This window comes from Leuresthes tenuis, unplaced genomic scaffold (assembly GCF_036924035.1).
Source record: "Leuresthes tenuis unplaced genomic scaffold, fLeuTen1.0.hap1 SCAF_12, whole genome shotgun sequence".
In the NCBI taxonomy this organism is placed as follows: domain Eukaryota; kingdom Metazoa; phylum Chordata; class Actinopteri; order Atheriniformes; family Atherinopsidae; genus Leuresthes; species Leuresthes tenuis.
The window spans coordinates 17,876,775-17,904,648 of record NW_027325366.1 but is presented as its reverse complement, the minus strand read 5'-3'; the positions used below and the strand labels follow the sequence as shown (position 1 = coordinate 17,904,648).

General features: G+C 42.0%; 2 protein-coding genes across 5 annotated transcripts; both read right to left on the bottom strand.

Annotated features, from left to right (window-relative positions):
• Positions 1-105: 105 nt before the first annotated feature.
• Positions 106-8,843, bottom strand: LOC140319166 (immunoglobulin-like domain-containing receptor 1). Its single transcript, XM_072396760.1, has 8 exons — positions 8,560-8,843; positions 6,656-6,826; positions 4,981-5,130; positions 4,536-4,655; positions 4,307-4,453; positions 3,315-3,440; positions 2,195-3,057; positions 106-722 (listed from the first exon to the last, which is right to left on the bottom strand). The coding sequence occupies exons 1-8, from the start codon at positions 8,618-8,620 to the stop codon at positions 684-686; spliced, it is 1,677 nt and encodes a 558-aa protein (XP_072252861.1). The 5' UTR covers positions 8,621-8,843; the 3' UTR covers positions 106-683.
• A 3,844-nt stretch (positions 8,844-12,687) lies between these two features.
• On the bottom strand, positions 12,688-27,798 carry LOC140319165 (immunoglobulin-like domain-containing receptor 2). Of its 4 annotated transcripts, none has more exons than XM_072396756.1 (10): positions 27,608-27,798; positions 23,528-23,857; positions 23,062-23,181; positions 19,268-19,324; positions 18,188-18,334; positions 17,942-18,103; positions 17,558-17,671; positions 16,253-16,448; positions 15,485-16,148; positions 12,688-14,170 (listed from the first exon to the last, which is right to left on the bottom strand). In XM_072396756.1, exons 1-10 carry the CDS (start codon positions 27,645-27,647, stop codon positions 14,063-14,065), a joined length of 1,938 nt encoding a protein of 645 aa, XP_072252857.1. In that variant the 5' UTR covers positions 27,648-27,798; the 3' UTR covers positions 12,688-14,062. The 4 variants fall into 4 exon arrangements, with proteins under 4 accessions (XP_072252857.1, XP_072252859.1, XP_072252860.1 ...); XM_072396758.1 differs by having other exon boundaries at positions 12,688-14,022; XM_072396759.1 differs by lacking the exon at positions 17,558-17,671.
• Positions 27,799-27,874: the final 76 nt, after the last annotated feature.

Genomic DNA, 27,874 nt, shown 5'->3' with positions numbered 1-27,874 from the left:
AAAGAGACGAGATGTCTGGGATCATCTAAATACACAAAAGACTTCACAAAACCTGTTCTTAAAATGTTTTATTTAAAAAAAACAAAAAAACAAAAACAAAACAACAACATATAAATCAGCTAATAAATCTCTATTTGTGTTTGTAACAAAAGAGAACGATGGTGGAAATCATTATCATGCAGCATCTTGTCTTTGTCGGTCCATCTTCTTGCAAAGTCCATCTATTTTGGTGCTCATGTCGTTAGCGACGTACAATGTTTCTATGGATACATATCTTTAAAAAGCCTGTTAAAACACGACAAGAAATTAGGCAAACAAAGAATTAATATTAAAACAAAACAAACACACTGCATTTGCCTCTGAAAAAAGACAAACCAACATTACAGAAAAATACATTTTGAAATTCTCCAACAGTCTGCTGTTTACATCACCAAAATAAGGAAACTTGCAGCCATCGTCGGGATGATTCACACATTCACAAATTAAGGCAGCTAAAAATTACCCCATTTAGCATGATGGCATATTATCTGCAATTATAGCCTGCAAAAGTGCTGGTACAGCACACGCTCACTATCAACATTCACAATTACTCCTTTCAGCTGACTGAGCAGGTATAAGTACAAACTTCTTTGTCTTCATTTTCACCATTGTGGAAGCAATCAGGAGGAAAAGACAGAAAGGTTTCAGATGACTACGCTGGTGCTGCTATGGGAGCCTCTATCCTAAGAGAGAGAAAGGTGACAAAGGCGAAGGTTAGAGTCTCAGGTGCAGATGTGAGGATTAACACGTGCGAGTGGAGAGGTGCAGAGGACACAGAGACGCACAAAAGTGACAAGAGAAAGAGGGTCAAGACTGCTCAAACGTTCCAGCATTGTTTAATACTGCGGTGGCACGATGCAGTCTTCTGCTGCCACTTCAGGACGGTTTAAAAAAATCTGGAGACATTAGAAACTCAAGTTACTTCAGCCTACATTTGAGTTCCTGCCTACAACAGCAACAGTTTGTTGACAAGTTGTGGAGATTTTTCACCCAAATGCCCAGAAAAACGTTTGTTAGATCAGATGCGGTGAGCAAACATTCCAACTAACCCATCAGAGCGTTTACTTGGGTGTGAGCGTGCTGATAACAACTGCTGCTTGGTCCTCTTGTGAATACCTTCGGACACATGTGGCGTTAGTATCGACACAATAAAGGTCAGCAGGAAGCCTCCTCTGCCATTCTTGACACAAAGCAAAGAAAACACAGCAGCTTTGGCTGCATACTTTTTGCATAATACCCTGCCCTGTAGACAGACATCTCACCTTATTCTCTCCCTCGTATTTCTAACTGCGAGAGCTCATTTCAAGCAGAAAATCCACAGCTGAAAAGTGCTTGTGTGAACAGCAGCTGCAGAAAAAGTCCGGACCAGACTACCGGTGTGAAAAAAAGGCTGCAGAAGTTTTCTTCTGCAGCCCTTTGTGATAAAATGCATTTATTGGTATTGGCTACTTATAAACGCATACGGCTGGGGTTTATCCCCCTTCCAGTTTGGGTAAATCTTTCAACCAATCAGCTTTCAACCCAGCGATGATGGTCTATTCGATCACACTCAAGTGTGTGTGTTAATCGGTCGGAAGTTATATTTCTGCCTACTGCAGTTGATGAAACAAAATTCCTCCTACAATGTTGTTTGCACCAAACTCTTTTGGACCAAAGATGTTTGTGTACAACTCAATGGCAACATATCGAAACACACAGACATAGATGCACTATAATCACTATATGACGCATGATCAACAACTATAAAAACACCTAAATGTATACACACTGTTGGCTTCCATGTTCTCATTTGATGCTTTTGCTGCTGAGCTCATTTTAAGAAGCAGACTAATAAGACATTGGGAACCAACACTTACCAAAAACTGACACGATCCAGTAGTTGTGATCTTTTTTTTTTTTTTTTTTTACTTTTAGAAATCTGATCTTGCAAGAGTTTACCTGTAAAAAAAAAATTATTCCGGATTCTTTGCACGATAACTATTGTGGCAGTATATTTAGATATATCACTCTGCATAGAAGTCGAGCTACAGTACTAACAGGGTTAAAAAGGGTTGAAAGAAAGAGGTAGAAGCTGAAAAAGGAGACAGATTAAAACAAAAGAGAATAATGCTCAGCTGGGTTAGTGTGTGTTTCAGCTGTTGTGTGTAGATCTTACAGAAAGGCGGTCGTAGTTCCTGCGTCCTAAACCGCGTTCAGACTCGATGGAGTTATAGCTGGGAGGTTTCTCTGGCCAATCCTTCCCTTTATCTCCTTTTCTTCTCCTGTTGTACTCCTCATCAGAGCTCCAGGACCCCCTACGGTGCTGAGGAGGAGAGTAGCTCCTCTCCCTCCTCGCTGCTCTGCTGAGCACCTCCTCCATCAGGTCATCCCGGCTTCGGGTACGTGGCCTGGACCCACCTCCTCTTCTCCCGGCCGAACCTCCTCTCTCATCCCTCGAGCCCCTGTGCGGTGCTCTTCCACGCCTGTTGTCCCAATCCGAATCGTCACTGTAATCGCGTAGGATCCCCCGTCTGGGAGGAGAGTCGTCTCTGTACCTATGACTGTCTCGGTTGGGACCTCCCCCAGAGCGGTTGGTGCTCCCGCTGGACTGGCTGGACATCCTGGGCCCACTCCTCGCTCCACCGGCAGGGCCTCTGCGTGAGGAAGAGTTGGGTACTTGCTGGATAATCGGAGGCAGAGTGATCACCCTTCTCTCCATCCCCCTGACCCCCATCTCGTCCAGTGCTGACAACATGCTTGGAGGCCCGGGTGCGTAAGTGACGGCTGGAGGAGTGGGCTGAGGCTGCAGATGAGGCTGTAACGGGGGCATATATTGAGCCATTTGAGGTAGCCCGGCATCCAACCCTCTCACCTGGTTCTCCAGGTAGTCCAACACCTGGTTGGTCCCTTGAATGCTGCCTCTCAGGCCGCCGTTGACATGATGCTGTGGAGGAGGAGGCTGCTGCTGAAGGGCCATGGGTGACAGCTGCATGGGAGCCATGGCAAACTCTTGCTTAGTTGGGTAGTCTGTATATGAACCTGCAAAAACAAAAAAAACAGCTGATACCTGAGCAACCCGCCATGGCCTTCATGTTTTCCAAGTAAAAGAAAAAATATTTTGTAAGCGCAAAAAACACTCAGATCATTGTGTCATTTCCTTTTTATATTAAAATAAAACAGAGGAGTTCATTTCCTCAGATCTCTGCAGCCAAACCAGGCGTATACACTCTGGGTAAAAAAAAAGCTAAACATTTAACAAAGAAGTGGTGTCATGCTTTTGTGAACCCGTGGTTCACCTGAATACAGCATGGGAACGCCCTGGGAGGAGGCGTTGGAGCTGATGGGAGCGTAAATAGGTTGACCATTCATCCAAGGAGCCATAGCCTTCTGAGCCTCTCGCAGCATCCGGTGCTGCATCACAGCTGAAATCAGAGCAGAGAAGGCGTCCAAATAACTGGGATTTAGCACTGGCTTTGTAGATTTAGTTATAAACACAATAAATAATGTTTCCAGCATTTTAAAGAAAGTTAAAAAAAAAAAACGATCACAGCACACAGATTTGTCATCCCTAGAGCTGACGCAGCTGAAAGCAATTCAGTCTTCACTGACCCGTTCATCTGCTCCCTGCATTTTTCTACAGATACTGTTCACCTGGACCACAGACTGAAGGACCGGAGATTCAAAGAAACCAAATGCATATAAAGACAGCTGGCTCTGTGATGACAACTGCTTTGGAACCCCTGGTGCTGATTATGCAAAGGAGAACGTTCCAAAGGCTGCTCAGCATAATGGATTATGGACAGTGCAACACACCCTCTACACAACATAGAGATCAAACAACAAAGTATGTTCAGTGAGAGGCTTCCTCAGTTCTGCTGCAACAAAGGACAGTGCAGGCGTTCATCCCTGCCAGCAGCAATGAGTCTACACAAGGACTTCATTTGATTTTTTTCCAATGACTAATAACCGTTTGATTCTTTATGCTGCAAAATAATTGAATGTTTTTTATTGTTCAATTCAATTCAACTAAATCTACTTCAAATATGAAACAGGTTCCACATGGAGAAAGAAAGATAAAAAGTACACATTCTTGTGCAATAGAAAGATCATCATTGCACATCACTTTCAATAATAAATACACTTGACTGCACTTAATCTGGAGTGAGTTCCTGAATGCAGCGCTTTAGTTCATCTCTCAACTGTTGTACTGCACCACAGAATCAAAAGCCTGCGTTCTGATTAGGTCGGCTGAATCTGCCTGGGTGTAAGCAGCAAGCTCCTTCCCCACCTTTTTCCGGACAGCAGCACGTCTGAGGGCAACACGGGCAGCGAACGTAGCAGCAGCACTTCTGGGGGCAGCACTGGCAGCAGCATATGCAGAGGAGCATGATGAGCAGGAGAGCACCGATGATGATCAACAGGACAGTCAGCCAGTCTGGAACGGGAACACACGGTCAAATGGTACCGGACCTTTCTAACTTCAGTGCAACGATCCCAACGAACACGAAGGAACCTACGGTACACGATGAGTTTGATTTCACGATCCGAGTCCCCCGTTGTGTCTCCAGCCGCATCGATGGAGCAGTAATACATACCGTTATCCCACCACATCACCTCGTTTAAGACGAGGTCAGCCACTGTTGATAAAAAATAGATCACATTAGCATGACCTGTGGTCAAATGCAAATATAATGCGTTCCAAGCAGGAAGTTGTTTAAATACAGCAACAAATCTTTGTTTTTGCATATCTTTTTTCAAGTGACTTTCCTTATACAGAACTTATTCCATTTGCTTTACCTTGTGTGGGAACGGACATGAGGCTAGTAATTAGGAAGCATCTTCATTTTCCTCATTGTGAATGCACAAACTTTATTTTCTGTGTTTCTCAGCAGCCACGTAAATAAATCTCAAATCAATGCAATATGGGTTCAGTTTTGGTCACAGTCGTGGAATCAAACTTACAGTTCTGGATGGTAATTTTGCGATTTCTGTATTCTGCGCCCAGTGAGGGCTCACTGATGCCCCTCTTCTGGATCACCGTGCGAACTGTGCGCTGGCGGTCTGGACAGTCGTCGGCCGGATCCTGTCCCAGCTGCAGAGCTGCCTGATACGCTTCAGAGACCAGAGGAAAACAGTGGAGCACGATTCATTTGCTGCAGTTTTAAGATCTGTGTCGGTGCTACTTTATCTTGACAAGTTAAAATGATGTGCGTGACCCAATTCTAATCAGGCTTTCGCCATAGACAAAGCAAATTCCACTTTCGTTTTCTTGGATTCGATCTCAGACAGTTTATCGTGTTATTCTTGTCGATCAATTGGAAAAATGAGTTGCCATCTCCGGTGTGACAGTTAGAGGTAGTGTGCATGTGCCGTCCTCGGTCCCAGACTGTGGAACTGCCTTGCTCTGGGATTCAGGTCGACAAGCTCTCATGGGTGCTTTATATCACAGGTGAAGACTCAACATGAACATATCAAATTATTTTTTCCATAGCATGGCTTATTGATACTCTTCAAGGACCAGAGCCAATACTGACATCCTTCACTTCCTGTGTGTTTTTCCTGTATGACGCGTCTAACCGTGTGCTATGAAAAGGTCCACCTCAGTGCAGAAACAACAATGCCATCATGCTGAAAACCTGACACTAACGCGGCTGTAGTAATCTGAATTTTGCGCAACCATCACTGCGCTGCAAGCTTCTTCCTTCTCCTCGAATCATAACTTGGGGCATAAGAATTTTGCCAGTTTCCTGGATCAAATATTGTCAAAGTAAATTAAAGGAAACTGTTTGATGGATTAAATGAAGAATCTTGTGGGATATGAACCTCTGGGCTGACGTGGACATGTTGGACGACTTGAGCATCGAGTCAAAACTCCAACACGACTGAAAATCTAACTCAGACAGACAATTCAGACAAACACGAGCTTAATGAACAAATACAGTCATGTTGGACTACTACTGTCCGAGATGTTCATCAGATGTGTTCAAATCTGTATTTTTGAGGTGTATAGATATTATTTGCATGGAAAACAAAACCTTTTAAAAAGCCAACAATCAGAATGACCCTATCCTGTTTTGTAGCTCTATTGCACTAATATTTGACATTTCTGTGTTGTGCTGCCTTGACTAGAACTACCTGGAAGGGGAGATCTTGTGTGTCAATGGGACCTTCCTGGCGGAATACAAGGAGGGGAAACAAGAAAAGAAATGCATAAGAGAATAACTAAATTCAGCTAGATAACCTTCTGTTGTACAAATGGCTTTTGTGAAGCTTGAACGAGTGGAAAGTCAATATTTGAGCACGGGTCACCCTTTTTTCGGAAACCTACAAATATAAACAAACGTAGGCGACCCCTGTCCCAAGCCTGAAGCACTTGCCTGTCTGCTTTCAGAGCTCTATTGTGTGAGTAGTGCACAGTTAGTGGCATTGGTTCAGGAGGACAGCTGCTGCAGCTCCGACCAGGGCTTGATCTTTACCAAACTGTGCAGCACTACCAATCAGCTGACTGTGCTGCTAAACTAGTACCTGGGATTTTAAAACCCTCTTGGTCACCCTATTTTACACACACAGACACACAATGGCTCAAAGCAGCACTACAGCAACCGGACATCCGAGTTTTTTCTCCCAACAGCCTCACCTGTGGAGTAGTACTCCAGCACTGGGTCTTTACAGAAGGACTTGAACCTCCAGGTGACCAGGACATCCTGGGGGTTCGCTGACGTCGTGTAGTCGCATCGCAGGATCACAGAGGCAAACAGCATCGTACTCCTCTCCGTTTCTGGAACGATCACCTGAATGGACAGCAGCTCTGGCACCAACGGGGAGAAAAGACGCACAGTTCAGTCTATGGTAACTTCAATCTGCTGTCGAACGCTGGTCTGATAAGAATCTGAACAGACAGGTTGACAGTTTACTACACATACTGCACCGTAGATCATTAGAAGTAATAACAGCTGTCAGTCATGTGCGATAATGTTGCGTTTGTAGAAACATGATGACAGGAAACCTCTGCTAATGGGTTGAATCTCTTTGAATCAGCGATTGAGCTCCTCGGTTATCTTAATCTACAGACGTCACAGAGCTGTAATAATTGCATAAAAGTGATGGATGACATTTCTGCTGTTAAATAAATAAACAGAAATGACTTAAATGAGCTAAACAGGTGTGCGAGATTCTAGGCAGATGCGTAAAAATCAGCCACAATGCTATGATCGAAAGGCAAAAAGATGAGAAATGAAAGAGATCACTTTTACCAACAACGAAACAATTGAATAAATACCGTATTTTTGTCACTCACATTTGTGTGATAAAGTTCGCAGTTTTGGTCACTTATTCTTCACACGGGAACAAAGAAACAAGACGCTTGACCTTTAGCCCTAAACCCCAAAAAACAATGTGTGCTGCTGTTTGGAAATGACCAGAAAACAGGACCCAGCTTGGTCGGGTGATCCACTTGAAAAATAAATCAGGAATTAGACGCATCGCCATATGTGACCAAACCATGAAATTACTTACTGAACAAATATCTTTGAATATAGGAGCAGAGGGGAAACAAAAAAAGAAAAAGAAAATCACTGTGAGGATCAACTCCTCATGTGACAGCAGCGCCTTAAACTGCAATCTGTCCACAATCTGTCTCCAAATGACCACAAAACTTTATCGATTCAAAACAGGACACTGTAACCTAAAGGTGGTAATCATTGGAACTAATTGTGTTAGATGAACTGACAATGAGTGCATCTATGGCAGCTCAGTTAGTGAAACAGCTAGTTAGGTCTCGGTATGTATTTGCAATAAATCAGTTTAAGTACCAGCACTACAGTTTTTGTTCGGTGAATGCAGATATAATGATGATTATGATACATTTAAGGCAGCAGACCCTTTATTCCACAAAAAAACTCAACTAGTTTTTTTCTAAATACTTTCAAAGTCCAAACGGACCAATCAAATGAGGGCAATTACGATCAAATAAACTGACCAAAAACAATAAATCGAGGAGTAGATCATCTGCAGCCTATCAGATACTGGAAGCTGCGGCACAACTCAGCTGCAGAATATTTCTGTACATTAATGTGTACTTAATGAAAAAAAAAGCAAAAAGCACAAGCCTTTGCACAGGTGTTACAGTAACTGCAGAGTGATAATAAACCAAAAGTCTCTACTGAGAAGAAAAGCACGTTTAAACAAATGTAGGTCAAATTCATAGAAGAATTTGGAAAACTGTATTTGATTTTTGTCTCGTGACCTTGACTCAATAGTTGATATACGGATTAACCTTAAGGAACATAAAAAAAATGGGGGGAAAAGGAAAGAGAGAAGGAAGTGCAAAGAGAAAACGAGCTGTGTAAATACGCAACAACAGTCGGCCTTGTCCTGTTTCCACCTGTCGATAATTAACCTGCACTATGCTGTTAGTTTCGACTGTGTGCTTTCGAGTTTTCACTGTAATTTATCACTTTAACCCGGGAAACAGATAATACTCGTCTCACAGTTCATCTTTAGGGACAAAGGGTGTTCATTCTAAGACTTTTAAAGCCTCACCTGTAGGCAGGAGGACCAGCAGAAGCGCCGCCAGTATCACACTTCCCATCTCGCTGGTCATTATCGTTCCGCGGAAGCGTCGCTCTCCCTCAAAAAAGTGACTATAACAAACCCACAATAAGTCCAAAATGTTTGGAGAAATGCGTCACGCAGACGCTATTCCGCATTATAGCTGAACCTTTTCCCTGAGAAAAACATGTTAGCCAGTCAGTGTTTGTTGTCTGCCGAAAAGCCCGAGTATTTACAACGGTGTGGTCGGAATTTTCTGCAGAGGTGGAGGCTGACCGTTCCCCTCCCCCATCCAGCTTCAGGTGACATCACTGACCCCGCCCCCTGTGACAGGTGCAAGATGGAGGAACGAGAAAGGAGCAGGAAGAACGTAAAGAGGCGAAAAGTCATTACCCTACGTCATGACGTCAGTTTTGACTTTAATACTTTTGTTTGATTGGTTATTACACGGACTGCAGCGCACATAACTGGGTAAAGTTCAGAGTTTGTGTACAAAACGTGACAGTTTTACAAAATCTGAAGCACTAAATGAGGTCAGGGCAAAATTTTGATGAAAATTGAAATTATTTTCTCACTTAACTGATTCGATCAAAAAACATCTAAAAAACATCCCTGCATATGTTAAGTGTCCTTAATTAAAATCAACGAAGAAACACAATATTTTACATTTCTGAAGCTGCTGTCAGCAACTTCATAGTCATTTTTTTTTATCATACTGCCTCCTTAACTTGAAATACACTAATACTGGTTATTTAAAAAACTCCTAACGTTGGTAAATGATAGTTATTTTGGTATTTGATATGCTTTCTTCACCATGTGTTCACCAAAAAAAAAAAAACTTTTATTAGTGGTTATTCAACATAGATACTGCAGTGGGTATAAGTCGGAGTCCCAGTTACTCTGAAAACATTGAATAGGTCCACAACAGTTTAAGACAAATGCACACACAATAAACAAATTGAACAGGCCTACTTTAAAATGTAGGACAACATGTCAACAAAGATATTTAAATCAGCCAAAATGTGCAAACTGCAAGCACTTGGTATACAACCCTCTCTCGGTCAGTGGATTCTAAAGATGGAGTCAGACTGGGTCATCATACCTTCTCCACAGCACAGTTACCTTCATCACCAGTCCAGTTATATTCTCCCTATTCAGAGGCGACTGCCGGCCACAGCCTCGAAATAGAGGTCACGTTGGCAGGTGACGTGACCGTAGCGGGTCTGATTAAACAATCTCAACTTCAATACAAAAGAAAATGATGGATTTGAGGAAAGAATTGGCAGGGAAAAGGTCGAGAGGGTCTCCAGCTGTGAAAGTCCACATAAACTAAGGACGTCACCTAGATGCAAAGAGGGCCCCGAAGTGTCTCTTTCTCCTGATGAAACGCAACAGATTCCCGCAGAAGTTGATCATCCATTGCTCCGCCAACACTGTTCTTATAACTGACTTCACTGACTATTTGTTTGTATTGCATATTTATGCGCTTTGACTGATCAAATGCTACTATTTTGAATGGGGCTGGAGCCAAAACATTCTACAGGGGAAAAAAAAGTTATTTCAGCAGAGGATTCGAATGCCCTGAAAAAAAAACTTCATATGACAGATGTGTGTTTTGAACCAGAAAATCAGGCACCAGGATGAAACTACCCATTTATTCAGTCAGCCTCTTCGTAAATGATGCTGTGTTTTTGTGAGCCTCCATCAGGTGTAATGATGTTGTTTACACATGTTTCAAAATTCCCCACGTCAGCGCCAACGTCCTTTTCCCGAGTGCTGAGTCTGTGTGAAAAGGAGGAGGCCAGGGATAATCTGAATGCAAACTGAGCGAGGGGGGAGCAGCTCGGCTTTTGATTTCCTCGTCCGTGTCAAAACTGCCTGAGTGCAAAGTTCACTCTCAGGATGAGTCAGGTTGAGCGAATGCTGGAGCTCTTTGTGCGAGGATGTTTACATCTCCTATGGAGGACATGGACCCCTGCCAGTTTTTGCGTAAAAACACAAAACAAGCCCGTCTGGGCTGGACTGGAGTGTTGATTGCTGCTCACTGAAGTATGCTTGAAAATCAGTGGAAGAATGCTGCCGAAATGAGAAACTCTTCATATCTGTTTTGGCTCCACACTCAACCTGCCAAATCCTCAGTTCCTTCTTTATCAGAGTCTGATGAGGACATGCAGTGCCCTTCAGTTTTGTGTCTTGGTACATGGTGTGCGCTGAATATTAACACTGTAATACGTAGTATGTGCTAAAGTGATGCAAGATGCCGTTTGGTTAGAAAACTGATGAATATATAAAAGGCTCCGACCACACAGGGAAGGAAGAGGAGCACGACGAGAGAGCTTGAAACTGTTGATATGAATACTTTAATGACGCACACACGCTTCACGTAAATTCCAATGTTTGGTAACAGTTTATTTTCAGTAAAGCTGCATTTTTTATTCAAGCCGTGCACGTTTAATAGACTATGACGAAAAGCACAGGCTCTGCCCAAAGCGCGTGTGTATTTTCACAGATATCAGACACAAACACGAAACAGACAAAAGTTTATTTGATATCCAAATACACGTTACCACAAAAGCAGTAAAGTCGGTTGAGCAACAAAACTACGATGTTTACATGCCAAGTATGACAATATATTCAGTCAAAAGGATGAGGTGAGATACTTCAGTCACTCAAGGCCAAAAGTGACGATGATAACATATCAGCGCTTGTTGTGGATATACCCTAAAGCCTTGAATAAAACTCAATGTCACATTTCTCTGTGGTCACTTTTCTGGAACTAACGCTTGATTGTTGAATTCAGGACTTTTAAAACTGTACAAATCATGTTCAAAACAACATTGCAAGAAAGTGACCAGAGAAGACATTAACCAGTCCGTCTAACTGAGGAATACATTAGAGTGGCACGTGGCGCCATCCAACTTGGAACCCTGGATTATGGAAAACTCTAATGCGGGAAAAAACACCAGAAGAAGCATATGTGACACATTGAGAACAAGAGATGGACTAGCATCTTATTGAAAAATGTAAACTGCAGTTTTCCTCAAACTTTCCCTGTCAAATGGGTATGAGTAATGTAGAGGCGCCCAAAATATGGAGTTTTGTGTGAAAAACCTGACGCAATATCATAAAGTTTGGATGTTTAAAGATGTTTGTGGAAGACCAAAAATAAAGACTTTTCATCTAAATGTTCTCAGTTTGTTCAGTCCAGGTAACATTTGTTTTGAGTGCATTTCTACAATTCAATCTACTTTTTCTACTTATTGTTTTTACATAATCATATTTCAAGGGCTGAAAAGTACCGGGAAAATCCCATATCCTAATAAGGAGGAACCACACAGGCTGCAGCCCAAAATTAAATAGAAGGGAAAAAAACAGCAAATCAAAAGTTCTGTGTGGCTCAATAGCCCATAAAGAAAAACAGGTATCCAAAAACAAATTGGGAAAGCAAAGAATGATCAGGCAACAGGAACGAGGCGTGTTTGGTGGGGATAGAGCAGCGGGGTGATCAACGGAACTCAGAGCAGGTGTGAAACAACAAAAAGAGAGGGAGAAAGGATTTCAGAATAAAACAGGAAGTGCACAAAGAACAGGAACATCACCAGAAACCAAGGCGTATTTCTTTTGAGAATGGACCACATTGCTGGTTTGGACTCTCCACTTTCTTTGGGCTGCTTCCAAATATAAATCTAAGAGCAATACGATTAGCTCCAGATGTTTTACACTCTTAACTTGTCACAATATAAAAGGTAAATGGGGCCACATCAATTTAAGTTTACACTTAAATCCCATCTTGACAACTTAATTTAAAATCTATTGTGTCGGTGTATTGTGGGTATATTCAAATAAATGAGCGTCTCTTCCCCCACAGTTGCCCCAGTTTGTAACAAGCTGGTTGGATCATTTCTCATTTTCATCAGTCAGCTCTGTGATAAATAAATTATTGTCCATTTGTGTTTGTCAAGACTTTAATAGTTTTTTTTCCGCCACTGTCTGTCTGCTAAACCAACTGACTGAGATAAACACAGCCAGATAAGTCAATAGCATAAGTTAGCGGCCAGTTGCGCTCTCGATGTTACATCTGTTACATCCTGCATTCATGTAAAAGAGTCAACACTCAAAAAGAGTTTTTCTTTTATTTAAAAAAAGTATCTAAGCAGTGCAATAACTGCAGAACAAATTCCAAGTGCAGTACTGACATACAGCCACACAATTAACAGATGAATGCAAAAATACACAGTAAACCTGAGTTTCAGAGCACTGAGGCAGAAGTATGAAGACTGGAGGCTGCTTAAAGGGGAACTCCGGTATTTTTTAAACTTAGACCTTAGTTCTGGCGTGAAATACGTTTATCTACTCACCGAAAGTGAAAGCGTCCTTCGGAAGCTATTTAGAAAACTCGCAATCCATATAACAGAGTGAACGGGCAAAAACGATGCAGCCTTTAATAAGGCATTATCTGTCTTTATTTCACCAATACTTTAAGATGAATGAATGAACGAACGTGTACTATTGCTCTGTTAGCTCACTGGTGCTGTTATGTGGCTACTTGCGGCTATAGGAGAGCTAACGGAGAGATTTCTACACAGGCACTCTACTGGGACCACTTCATCCACACGTCCCCCTGGAGCACAGTGTATTTACTCCTTGCTCTGTGACAGTCGGCTAACTTCACACAGAGTTTGCTACTGCTAGTTTTTTGCAACATGGCAGGATATCTATCAAATTTTGACAACGTGAACGACGACTTTGAGTAAGACGGACGTTCAGTAGCTATGTGCTAACAGAGCTATAGTACGCGTTCGTTCATTTATTCATCTTAAAGTATTGGTGAAATAAAGACATATAATGCCTTATTCAGAGGCTGCATCGTTTTTGTCCCGTTCACGCCGTTATATGGATTGCGAGTTATCTAAATATCTTCTGAAGGACGCCGACTTTCGCCAAACTGTTCTCGGTGAGATAAACGTATTTCATGCCAGAAATAAGGTCTAGGCTTAAAAATACCGGAATTCCCCTTTAATTACACACCAGACTATTCTGAAATTGGCAAATAATAATAATAATAATAATAACAATATAAAAAAACAACAGGATCTTGGCACTGGTGTAAGTTCAGGTCCACAAATTCGAAAAATAAAACACACACATACATGCAAGCTGTGAAATACACATCTAGAAATACACGAATATCATTCTCACACAGGTAGAATCCACAAGCTGTCCTGCACCTACAGAAACGACGTCTGTGCACATTAGTTTTTCAGGATTTCCCATCCACTATTGCTGTTTTTTTCTCTGCGAGGTTATGTCAGTGAGATGAGCTTCAGACTTCATGCAGCCGACAGCGGAACAAGTTAGTGTCTCCTGCGTTAATGAACAGACCGGCGGCACCGTGCAGGTGGAGGTCGGGGAGCTTTGTCACACTACGAGAGAGTCCCTGCTCGGTGCAGTGCTCTGTTAGGGAAATATACCGAGAGCCACATGTTAGAGACGCTCATGCTGGGTTAGTCCTTGCCTGAGATTTAGATGAAGTCACAGAAGTCATGCAGGTGCTGGGCCGGTGTGCGCGACTCTGGTTCCAGAAGGAGAAAGGGTTTTGAATCTTTAATAAGCCAGAAAAGATTTGCATTACTGTAGCCTTGAAAAGAGAGGCCAGATTTTACAGATCAAGAAATAGCTTTTTTTCATTGTAGATGCATGCAAAAATGCTACCATTATTTACACTAAGTCATTCATAAACTAACACAATGAGACAGTTTTAAGACCGACCTGTGACGCAAGTCTAAAGAGACAAAAACATTAAGAACACAATACTGTAAGACATCTTTAGAAGGACAGAGTTAATCTAATTTAATTTTTCTTATTGTCAACTAATCTCATATAAGAGCCAAAACTCACCTTTTCTGACTGAAGCTGAAATGATTTAAATATGAATTTATGTTTTTATCCACTTGGGGGCAGCAGAATAAACTCCACAGGCTGAGCTGCTTTTTTACACTTATTGCTAACTTGAGATCAACATTCAGTTTAATTTTTCGTCATTTCTGTGGCATCTTGATGGATTCAAGTCACTCTTTTTTGCTCTGTTTTTGGTCTCCATCATCTCTGGCTGAAAAGAACCCCATTTCCATAATTTTATATAAACACTTGTCATCTGATACAGAACCAGAGCACTCAAGCTGCAGAGTCACAACAATGACGTGAAGGACAGTAAAAGAGAGGTGAATGAAGGGGGAAAGACTGGCAACAAAAACCCCAACCAGACTCAGACAGCAGACTCATGTAGGTCACCGGGACACATTATCGTGGATGGAATATAAAATGAGCCTATGGGAACGAAAGCGCACCTCTTTTCGGTCAACTGGATACAAATTTGATGGTTTAGTGTCACATTTTGGACATTTTTGGTCTCTTTGTAGTCGTCCTCTGTCTGATTGTGTTTGATTTATATCACGTTTGGGGCAGTTTGTATCTAATTTTTGTTGTTTTGTCTCATATTTTGGTCAATTTGTATGTCTTAGTTGTTCTTTTGTCTCTTCCTTGTCATTCTACATTATTTTGTAGACATCTGTCCTGTCTTTATGCTTATTATCTTTTTCCTTATCATTGTTTTGTGTTGTTTTCAGACGGTGTTGTATCACATCTTGTATATCTTTTTTTCCCTCCTAATGATCATTACGTCTCTTTCCTTTACAGCTCTTTATGCTAATTTATTTTTGGCTGTTTTGAGTCTCTTTCACGGACTGACATTTCTGAGCTTTGACTAAACAATCATTTGTTGACTTTTTTCTGTTGACAATAAGAAAAATATATGCTGTTATCAGACTTATCCTGCAGATGTTTACAGGATATAGAGGCTCTTTTCCTGAAGAGCAGAGGAGGAAGGAAGTCCTTGTTCCTGCTACAAGTAACTCACCAGGTTTCGGCTCCTGTCCCGCTCCTCTCTGGCCCCTTGTAATGTCTGGGACATTGCCTGGTGGGGGCGGTTGTAAGAGAAGGGCCTTGTGGGCTCAGCGGTCCTGTATCTCTCTGACCTGGGATGATCTGCTGTGCGGTACCGGTCTGTGGTCAGGTCAGCCCTGCGGTACCGCTCTGCTTCCCGCTCTGAATATGGAGGCAAAGGGTCCTCCTCATCTGGACGGTTGCTAGGCGACCGACTGTAGTAACTATCACTGCCTTTTCCTCTGGAGCTGCCTTTAGAGGGAGTGTCACTGTCCTCGTCCACCCTCCCAGCACCCCTGTCCCCTCCACGCCCCCTCGCCTTTCTCTCCAGCACTCTGTTGAGGAAGTCGTCATCGTAGCTTCTGCTTTGGGGAGGTCGAGAGGGGCGGTCACTGTCCCACGTGTCCCTTCTTTTCTGTGGTAAAGGTGAAGGGCTGCGGCGGCCCCAACGATCATCTTCATCTTGGTAGAAACGCCTGGGAGGGCTGTGACCTCGCTCATAGGGCCGCTCTGAAGGCTCAGCCCGGCGACCGCGATTGTTGTAAGACTGAGCAAATTCCTCAAGCTCGTCCAGGGAGCCGGTGCGCCCTCTTCTACTCAATGTTTTTCTCTGCAGGTGCTCAGATCGGGGATCCCACCTGTGATGCAGCAGGAAGAGCACATAAGAAAACATATGAAAGTGGATATAGCTACCAAGGACGGAAATGCTACTTGGTCAACTTTCCCTGACTAAAACATCCACCTGCGGTCCAGTTCATCATCTGAGTGGTTGCCTCTGTCTCGTCTGGGTCTTCGACTCGGTGCTGGAAGAGCTATTCTCAGCTGGTCGTCATGGTCTGCGATGGGCGGGAGCGCCTTCATCTGGACCGTCTGATAGGTGTGCCTGAAATCTGTGGTCCCTCCATCATGAAGGGAGCTCAGCTCTGACAAGCTGCTGGCTGTGACAGACACATGGCAGCATGGATGTGCGGTTTATGATATCACATTTACTGGAAAAACACGGTCAAGAGTTCACACATTTGTGTTCTGACACAATCTACAGGATAACTTAAGTCAAACACAGAAAACATAAAGGATGAAGTCTGCTGGAAAGATGTTTAAAGGATTTAAACTGACCAAACAAGAGAGGCAAAATGTCTCTTGTCCTCACAAACTATCTCAACCCAGATTTAAGTCTGTGTTTATTATTAAAATAAACCTGGACACTGGGAGTGTTTTTTGAGTCAATGTCTTATACACCATCCTGCTGCTGTGGATTCTGAAATACTCGCCTACGACGTGCACTATTTCCTCCTGTTTCAATTCCCTGCCGAGTAAGAAAATATCTCAGCTTTTTTTTTTTTTTTAAAGGTGAACATCTTTACCAAGGGCAACAGTGTGTGGGTCCGAACAGCACACACATACCAGGGAAGTATTAAAAAAATTCTGCGTTTTTTTCACTGCGAAAATATTTCCAGTTCTAATCTTTAACTACTTCGGGACAATCGATTGAGCATGATTAGTCCACTGGGAAGTCCTATAATCAAGAGTTATGATTATATGTTTGGTGAGTAGAATTACATGAATTACAAAATTTTGACCTCATACAGTCTCAAAATAAACAAAAACCTGTCTGCCTATTTGAAGTAGTTCATTTTCTTCAACATATTTGAGCAAACACTTGATCCTTCTCATTATAAACCAAAAAATGACACATACACGAAGACTTTGAAGTCATTGTCATAATTCAAATGAAACAAATTAACAAAGATCGGTCACATGGGGGGGGGGGGGTACCCCTCAATTTATACCAAAGCCCTAAAATAAAATAAAATTAAACTCTTATTGTTTCCAAATGTTGTAAAGTACCACTGACTGTCAAGAGCACAAAAACACAGATTCTACAAACCAGCCTTACCCAGTTAGATGTTATGAGACGAATGTTAGGATTAGATGGAAGCTAGCACTAGTAAATACCCACAAACGATGCACATAAAAGAGACACATACACAAACACATACGCGCTGCCACACATCACAGAAACTGGCCTAAATCTGTGCAGGCTTACGTTTGAGTCCAGCCATCTTGTTTGATGGTAACTGAGCCAGCTCCTTTTCAATGTAGTATAGAACTTTCATTGAGTCCTGGTCTGGATTGGATGCCAGTCTGTAACCACTGCGCACTGTGGACACGGACACACACACACACACCCATACACACGTAGGCACACACGAAGACAAAAACATGCAATGACACACCTGAGAGTGTGATGTATGGTCATGAAAAAAAATGATACAACGTGTAAATTCACAGAGATTTGAGACAGAGAGACAGACTCAAGGATGAGAAATGAAATGAGGGTTAGTCAAGTCAGTGTAGGCTGTTACTGGTCTTTGTGTAAAAACTGCTCCTTCAGGAGTAGGAGGAGACCAAATAACAGCTGTTCACTCACCTCCAGCCAGGTTATTCTCCAATGAGGGAATCGAGGCGATCTTTGGGTCCAGATGGGACGAAGGTGCAAGTGGGACCACAGTGGGTACGCCAGGAATGTAATAAGGATACACGGGAACCTGAGGCGGCTGTCGGTTCTTTGCCATCTTTCCTGCCTCATACACTGCAAGTTAACAACAGTACAAATTGTTCGTACTGAAGAAATACACACAGGAACGAAAGTCACATGGTTGCTTGTGTTACTCACAGTGCCGTGGGCAGCAGCAGGTGTCGGGACAGCAGCAGCAGCGGACGTAGCAGCAGCAGGAGTGAGGGCAACACTGGCACCAGCAGATGCCCAACAAGAGCAGGAACAAGACGCTGCCCAGGACTACAGATCCCACAAACACCCACTCTGATTTACAAAGACATACACACGCAGATAAGTACATCAAATGACTAAATATACTGCTAAATCACCTCTAAAGATTGGAAAAAAAAAAAAAAAAACATATCTTCGAAAAGACAGAGGAGGTCAGAAGAATTTGGGCTCTATTTTCATTAGATGGTGATCATTCGTACTGATAATTAAATCAATAATAATTTGAAATAATAAAACACTGAGTCAGACCAGGTCAAAAACACAAGCAGGTTTTCACACAGGCCCCAAATAAGCCCAAATTAATTAAAGAGATAAAGGTGCAGGTTTTACAAAGATTTTGTTTTAGTTTTTAACCCTCAGTGGCCAACATGGCCTCCCATGGCTACGATAGCTACTGTTTTCAAATATTCAACACATTTTTAACCATATCCAGATGCTGAACAAAGTGGTCTTGTCATAACTTCTTTGTGCCTTCAGATTGCATTTTCTTTGCCAAGTGCTATGTTGTCATATCTGAAAGGAATGTTGGGTAAAACTACACCAGGGTTGTAAAGAACTGCTGTTTTCCTTCAAAGCCAGTGCAGATGATTCTGACCGCCGACGCATGCAGAGACAGCAGAGCTCTAAAACGGGGGATCTCAAGGGAATTTTGAGTGATTCTTATCCATCATCACATCTTAAAAGCATCCAGATGCTAACAACACACTTCCTCAGGGTGTGCCGAGAAGCGAAATCCACACAAAACCATTTTTAAAGTCCACACATGCTTCAGAGGAATTTAAATCGTGCACAGGGTAAAGCAGATTTGCCCTCATTCTGACGGTAACAAGCATTAAATGAAAGTTCAGCGCTCAATTGTTATTCAAAGAGAGTTTTGATCGGTCAGTGAAAATGAAACATTAGGAGGCAATAGAGATGCGGAAAAATGCTGGGCAAGGAGAAGAAAGTGCAGCTGAGAGGCCGTACCTGGCATAATCTCCACATCAAACTCAGGTAGTAGATCGCTCTGCTCACCTGTCCTACCTGCAGAGAGAGGGAGAGCACAGGTGAAGGCCGGCAGAGGAAGCAGGAAGCAGAGGCCAAAAGTTCAGGCAAATTAGCTAATTTGGTAGCAGAGTGGATGATTAATGATCATGCACTATTTGAGGAATTGCAAGAACTTAGTTCTTAAGCAATCAGCATGAGCAAACACTTATCAAAGAGTAACACAGCATTAAAGAGAGAGTTGTGTTTCTTTTAAAATGGAGTTGCATGACTACTTATCCATCGTCAGATTTTAGCAGACAGTCGTTTGTCAAATGTGGGCGAAAAGGCAAAAATACAAGCACGTTAAAACAAGGAAAAGTTTTACCGCGCAAAACACAAACGTTGCTGACATTTACAAAAAACTAAATCACGCAATAATACAATCAAGCCAGTGGATTGGGCAAGGAATAGAGCAACTCCCATCTTTAGAGAGTAAAAGGAGTCGCTGGTTGCTTTTACAAGAACAATATTAACATTTGTAGTTCCACGTCCGATTGAGCTGTTTGGCAGCAAATTAAAGCTGTGAAACATCTTATTTAAACATCTTTTCAGCTGAGGGATGTTCACTTTTTCTGAACCTGACCGTGTTCTGCTGCTGACATCACTAACATTAGTGCATTGCTTTGAATCTGTGCCAGTAGTACTGCTTCTCCAAACCACAGGGATGCTGACTGTAACCTGCTGTAGGTCATTTTCAGACTATGCATAAGTAGCACGAGCAACTCCACCTCAAAGAATACAAATGATCCCTTTAACATACCAGTTATTGTCCAAGCAAGTACACCTGTCTGAGTAAACAAAATCCCAATAATTGTTTTTGGCCAAGCTTGCATCACAAGGAAGAATTTGCGTGGCACACAGACTGAAATATTTCAACAACCGTTTCTTGGATTCTCATGACTTGTGGTACACAGATTAATGACCCTTAGAGGATGGATTCCACTAAATTTGGAGTCAAACTGACTTTTCATCTTGTGCCATCATGAGGAGCACATTTTCACTTGTCCAGTCGATACCTTAGCTAGCACTGGATGGACTGGCACAAGCTCGGGCCCATCAAGAAATATGATACGGGCTGTGGAAGATTCATGTCTGCAACTGTAACGGTTATACACCACACACTTCATCAATGTGTAGATTATAGAGCGCAAACAGGCTAAGCTAAGAGGGTGACCATGATACAAATTTAAAGATTTGACTCATATATGGTCACACAGTAGACATCGCATGCTGACGTTAGAATCTCACGCAGCTAAACAACTCTTATGACATATGCTGTGGAGTTCTTGTAAATAAAACATAGTCATAAAAAACTTCTTCAAATATGCTGACTCATAAATGTGAACATAAAGATAAAGAGTTTAAACTGCCAAACTAAATTTTCCTTTCGGTAACATTTGCAAAATCTCAGCCACGTAATGTCTCAGTGTTCACACAGAAAGTGCCTCTCTGCTACTATTAAAACTGTACATGAATTAATGCATGTGCTATTGTACGCTTTTTACATGGACACACAAGTAAGATCTGCCAGTAGAGGAAGGGCAACGCGGCAAACAGGGGCTTTCGGAAACTAGGGCACAGAGCAATTTCCAGGACAACAATTTAGCATGGCAACAAACCAAAAAAGGTCACACAAGTTGGGTTGTATCGAAACAATGTGCCTTTTGTGCACTATATGCAACATAAAGAGGTCAAAAACATTGACATTAATTAGAATACTGTCCCACAGAGGCTGAGACACAACTGCAGGTGTTTTTCCCTTGCATGTATTAATTATGAGATTTGAAAAGACTGTTATTACAATAATGAGCAGTGAGTGTCTGATTCGTCTGACTAAATACCACTGTCACACGAGAATGAGCTGAGTAAGCTGTTAGCATTAAGAGGAAAAAAACAGTAATCTTGCTGCCTTGGCCTTGCACACTCATTTACTGTCTACATACCATCCGTAACACTCAGTAACCTGAGAGGGAGGGAGCGCGTGGAAGGTTGAGGAGTGAGTAATAGAGCACTATAGGAGGACATTTTGCAAGAAAAAAAAAGGGGGGGGGGGAAGGGAGTGAGAGCGATAGGCAAAAGAATCTAAAAATATTGAAAATTTGACTGGATATCAAACCTCTAATGTCTAAATACCTAAACGGGCAGCGGCAGAGATTACTCAGTCAGGCTTACCCTCAGATTTTTCATTGGATATAGTGATTAAAGTATCACTATAGCACTACTAAGCAGTTGCTCAGGAGATTAAAAGGTTGAGAGGATGATAAGCAAAAGAACACCCTGAGTTATAACTAAGAGGAATACTTTGATTAGAAAATACATATAAATTTTTTTTTAAGGGAAGGGTCAAGATTTTTGTTGAAATCTGTTTGTGATCAAGGTTTACATAGATTCTAATTGTTTTACAGTCACCAGTGGTCTCTGGTATTTGTTTTTCTGTCTCACCTGCTCCATGTTTATTATTCAAACTGCCCTCAACTGTGTTTAAATATAAATTTTTCTACATTGCTTACCAGACTGTCTAGCTTCCCGTTGTGTCTAGTTTTGTTCTCTTGTGTTCCTTACACCTCTACACATTTAGCAGTTTGTTTGTTTAATCCATTTTAAAAAATGTCATATTGTTTTTGAGAAACTATTAAAAGTTGAGTTTAAACTTAGATTTTTTTAAGCAATAAAAAGCCAACATGTTAGCTAATGCTAAGCTAAGCTAACTCTGCTAGCTATGACTTGATGAGTAGCTGTTATAAATACATAAGAACTGTTTCTACATCATACTATCAGCACGTAAGAACATTTTCCAAAATGCTAAACTGTAAATTTGCATTTTGAAGTCCATCTCAAAATATTGCAGCAAATCTGGCAGACAATAAGTTTTGTATACTTTGTAATTGCAGCTACTTAGCTACAATGAAGAAAACCTAAAAGGTCTCGTTGTGTCTTAAACTCAACCAGTCTTGGTATTTCATCCTCTCCCCTGTGATCTGGTAATAATCAGATTAGTGCAGTCGAGATGAGCTGTTTGAAGGAACATCAGGTCAGAAAATACATTTTGAGATAACACTGGCGCGAGACTTTAGTCTGGTCCTGACCCTTTGCACATTTCTTTAATGTTCTCCTGTCTCGTCTGAAAAGTCATATTTCCATGGTAACAGTTTCACAAGCGCTTTTGACAGCTGTCTTCACAATATCTCTCACTGAAAGGACATCAAGTTCACAGTATGTCATAATTCTCTGACTTAAAGCAGTGAATGTAGATTTCAAAGATTTATACAATCATTAACCAGCAGCAAACACTCCCCAGTGACCAAATATAACACACAGAAACTTGCACTGTTGTGCTGCTGAAGATATAATCCCATGCAGTCCTTCAGGCTCCTGCTGTACAGCCTCACAGACTTAAAATTTCCCAGTCCAGCCGAGTGCACATCAGCCCTTCAAAGTTCACGACTGGCTAAACAATGGGGGTCTGTCATGGAGGATCAAGACCATATAAAGAGGCAAACATTATTTTGGCTGTTTCCATGGGAGCTGCTGTATAGACACTTGGGAATGCAGCCCAATGAGGACCACTTTACAATCAGTACACTCAATGCATGTTGAGCTTTACAGAACTCAACATGCAAACAAAAATATATATATATAAAAAAATATATAACATATAAAAAAAAATAGACAAAGAAGTCAGGTTGCTTGAGCTTTCGTGTTGCTACTTTAGCAGAAATAAAGTGTATCCATACCAAGCACCAGTAACTCCAGCTGAGCCTCATTCTTCCCCTCCAGATCGTCAGCAATAACAACTTTACAGAAGTACACTCCACTGTCGCCCCACTGCAGCTCACCGATACGTAGGTCAGCTTCTGCACGGAGACAACAAACTATTATTACATTTATATGTGATTTGTATCACAATGTCAAGAATTCACAAAGCAGGTGAGCGTTTAAGTGCTGCATCTATAGATGCCTACTGAACACTGCTGTTGTTCGAAAACCTGTGTTTATTCCTGATAAGGCCCGGCATTACACATGAATAGAAACTAGAGGAGGGGGTTGTGATTATGTGACTGCGGTTCCTTTTTTTATTGTGAAGCTACAACAATAGGGATTTATTTTGAGAAAGCACAGTCAGCTCTGATTCATCTGTGCAGCAACTCCTTATTCATAGGTTGTTTTTTTTAATGGCGCAAAAAAGACTGGTAACGTTACTGTTTATGATGGTGATGTCTCTTCCTTTGTAATGTTCAGCCAGCGTCAAGGAGGCCCCCTGCGCTGAGGCCACAACCCGAACCGTGCGGCTGCTGTCGGAGCATTCCAGGTGGGCTGAGGCTCCAAGCTCGGAGCCCTTGATGCCCAGAGTCTCTGGCAAGGTGAAGGAATCACGGGTGCGGTCTCGACAGTAGGACTTGTACCACCACTGCACCACCGGAGTCTGGATGGAGGCCGTTTGGTACTGACATGGGAGGACCACAGACTGGAAGAGCATCGCAAACCGCTGCTTCTCCCGTACTGCGACATGGACACCATCACACACACAGACTGAAGCATGCAAACAAAAAGAGAAAGAGTATGACAATAAGTGCTTTTCCACAGATACTTCTTCAAAGAAAGCCTCACACAAGATAATCACCAGATTGAAAAGCCCTTTTAAATACTTAAATACAATTATTAAGGTACCTGCATTTCACTTGCATTTGTTTTGAGTTTTTCTATAATTCACATGTAAAGTGCACATATTATTTCATTACTTATCTGAAAGCTGTAGGTAAAGGTCCAATGTGTAGGATACAATCGAGCAGCACAAACTGCAACCAAAATGCATAAAGATGTACGGCCCACGTCAGAACAAGCAGTTGTGTTTTCATTGCTCTTTTAAAATTTGCAATTAGAAAACGTCAAACAGAAAAAGTGAACAGAGACAATAAAAATCCATAAAAGATTTCCACTAATGTCCAAAAATGTTTTTGCACTCGCCCTGAGACGTTTGAGAGTAGAAACATCGATGTGATTGTGTCTGACCTGGCAAGCAAAAGACTCACATGACCGACCGGCGTCTTCCCAGATATTATATAATTCCCAGATATTTCCAGAGATTAAGGTCATTTCTAAAAAAGACCTCTCCGTTTTCCAAAAGTGGATGTCCACCACAGCTTCAGAGCGGTTAAAGGAAATGTGCCTGATTGATATATCTTTTCTACGGCTTTGGAAAAGATCACTTAAGATTTGTTTTCCATTGGATGGAAACCCATCTATTGTTTGGTTTGTCCCTTCTGTGACACTATAGCAACATGGGGGGTGACATTTGTCAATCTTTGGATACAAATAAGCTTATTTCAAGAAAATGCAAACCAAATTATTTCTATTTTCAACAATTGTACATAAATGAATTTCTAATGATCATTTCTGCCAATAGATCACCATCACTTTTACACAATGGACCTTTAATAGCTTTCAAAGATCAAGATTATACAAATAAAACTCAGACTTTAACTTTTATTATCCAACACTTCCTCAAAATATAAGTGTGTGAAAAATGCCCGGCGTGATTTATTTTTTAATTAAAAAAAAACGTATTTTACATTGTAGAAGCTGAAACCTGTACATTTGAAAATGACTTTAATGACTTCAATTATAAGAATAATGACCAGAACAATTGACAAATGACTCACTCATCTGACAGAAGAATCAGTAAATTGTTGCTCTAAACAACTGAAATATTTTTAGATGAATCATCCCAGTAGTTGGAACCAGAACCACATTTAGCTTATCATGCATTCATCTCAGCCACCTGAACACACACACTTCACTTCACGGAAGTCAAGGATTTGAACACAGCTGTCGTAGTTTTAGGTACACCTGACCTAAAACGCACATTTCAAGCATTTAAAAGCAAAGTCTTCTTCATTTTGGAGGCATTAAGTGTTGTTTTTGATGAATGATAATGGGTTATTTCAACATTTAGGCTGCCCTTAGCGACATAGACAGCAAGAAACGAAGATCACAAGGCTGAGTGTACCTAGCCAGCAACTGAGTGTACACGAAAGCACCCTGAGGATGTAAATTACAACTTTATTACTGCAGAATTGGCCGTGCCTTTTCTTGATCTCTGTGGACGATTCATGATGAAAAACTGTAATTTGCATCATATCAAAAAAGGAGCGATGGCAGGAACAGAGATTAGGTGTGTGGGGTGCTCCTCTGCTGTTCGGTGCTGAGGTCAGTAGGTTAAATTCCACTGTGCGTGGGGGGCTGGGGAGGCCTGCAGGGGGGTCGTCATCACACAGGGAGAAAGATACAGACGCTCATGGGTAATTTCTGTTAGTCATATTAGCTCTAGGTGGGGCAGGAACTCACTCTAAATATTTCCCTGAAGACAGGAAATCAAAACAAAAGCAAGTCCACCAGCCTGCCTCTCCTTAGGAGCAGTAAGAGGAGCACACACCCTGTGTTTAACACACTTATCTAAAAGGGACAATTTGCCTAGTTTCCCTTCTGATTTAAGATCAAGTCTGCTCGTTCCCAGGCCACAATTATGACCATATCTAATTATCACTTTTCTTTTTTTTTTAACGATAAATCGATTCAATGCTTAGATTCTGGGAAAATAGAAAAAAAAAACTGAATCCAGGGGAGATGGAGACCAAAACTCTTAAGAGGAACAGTTGAAAAATATTTCAGAGGCTGGGAAAAAAGTGGCTCAAATCAAATGGCATACAGGTCGATCCTTTGAGAAAAATGTCGAAGATGTTCTGCTGTTCCAGCTTCTCAAATGTTAAAATTTGATGGTTTTCTTGGCTTTCGAACAAAGCAAAATTAGCGTTTTTCTTTTCCTGCTAAGTAATTGTTCAAACTACCACGTTAATCATTGCTGACCTTAGCCTTTCTGATTTGAAAGCAGTCCAGCCAGTCGTGCATCATCAGATTACATCTTCCTCTGATACACTTCAACCGGACGTCTTTACGTCCACGGCAAACAGGAGGACAGAGATCCTGAATTCCTGCCACAGAGGAGTTGCAGTCTTCCTTTTGTTTTCTTTTTTTCATGGAGTAGGCCATTGTTTGCCCCCCACCCCTCCTGTCCCACTTGAGGAGCTGAGAGGGGGAGGAAGTCACAGACCCTCAACCAATGGGAGGGTCCGGCCTTGTTCAGCTGGATGTGAACAGACCAATTAACCGCTACAGATTTAAACCAAACCGTTACTCCGTCAGCTGCATCGAATGCCTTCAGTTTGAGGTGTCAGGAGGTTTGCTGAGAGGAACAGAGAGACCGCAGGAGGCCTCATGAACACACCTGTTAACTACTGTTTACCGTGACTCACTGTAGGGTAATGACCGGGGTGCAGACTCATCCTCGCCACCTGCACTCGCACTTCAGGCCTCCTTTCAGGATTAGGTTAGCCTTTGGAACAGTATGAAGTATTCCAGGTCACAGCTCTGCTGCTGGAGCGTTTCCTGAACACGGTCAGGCTTTTCCTCTCCAAAGCTGTCACATTTCCTGCCTTTACCCTGCAGTACATTCCTTCACATTGACTCATTATTCCAACAAAGGTGATAAGTCTTAATATAGTCTCCGTATTGATAACGGAATCTTCTCAGCAATTGCCCAAAACCTTTAAGAAATCGACAACAAGTGAGAAGAGTATCTTATTATCAAGAGTTTCTTGCTTGTGAACACAACCACGTCTTTATTTCCAGCCCTCTTTGGACCTGGCGTGCACTTGTACCTACATGTAAATGTAAAGAAACAAACGCCTGTTGTGTCTTCCCTTTATTAATCCCTTTTTATATTTGACTAAATTCAGTTTACAATTGCAACTGCAGCACATCATTTGAGAAGCTGAAACCCTCAATGTTTTGGCAGTTTTACTTTACTACTAAAATAGGGCATCAGTTATATTACCCAACAGCTAAAGTGCCACAGCATCAAAACTCTGTGCTCCAAAAGCTTGCAGCCATCAGGAAAATTGATAGGCTTAATAAAGCGACAGAATACAGTCCACACCTTATTCAGTACAAGACCATAAACCGCTCAAGGACGACTTGGGTTGTCCCACAAATCCCTAATGTCTCACAGAATAGTAAAAAGATGTCCAACCACGATCAGAAAAGAGAGATCTGTTCCATCCGACTGCATGAAGGCGAAATATGAAACAAAAAGAACCACTTTGCTTTGGCTCTGAGACCTCAGCCGGTCTGGGATAAGCTGAAGTTTACACGGGCTCAACCTGTTGCGCTGTTACCGCGAAGGCAACACATTTCTAGCATTTTTGCGAAGGAAATCAAACTCACCTGATGCTCCCAGTAAAATGGCCAGCCGATAAAAGTTCATTATATTGTGCGTTTTTATAGTGAAGGGCAGTTTATCCGCAGGTTATTCATGTCGTTGTCCGCTATAACTGAGGCTGCTGCAAATCGGACTCTGGCTGCGTCTAACGGGACTGTACCACTTCTCAGAGAGGTGAGACTCAGAGGCAGCCCGCTCCCACACTGTGTTCAGTCCAACAGCACGGTCAATGGGGTTGTCACGTGTGTGTGCTCCAGGATATTATGTTTTTA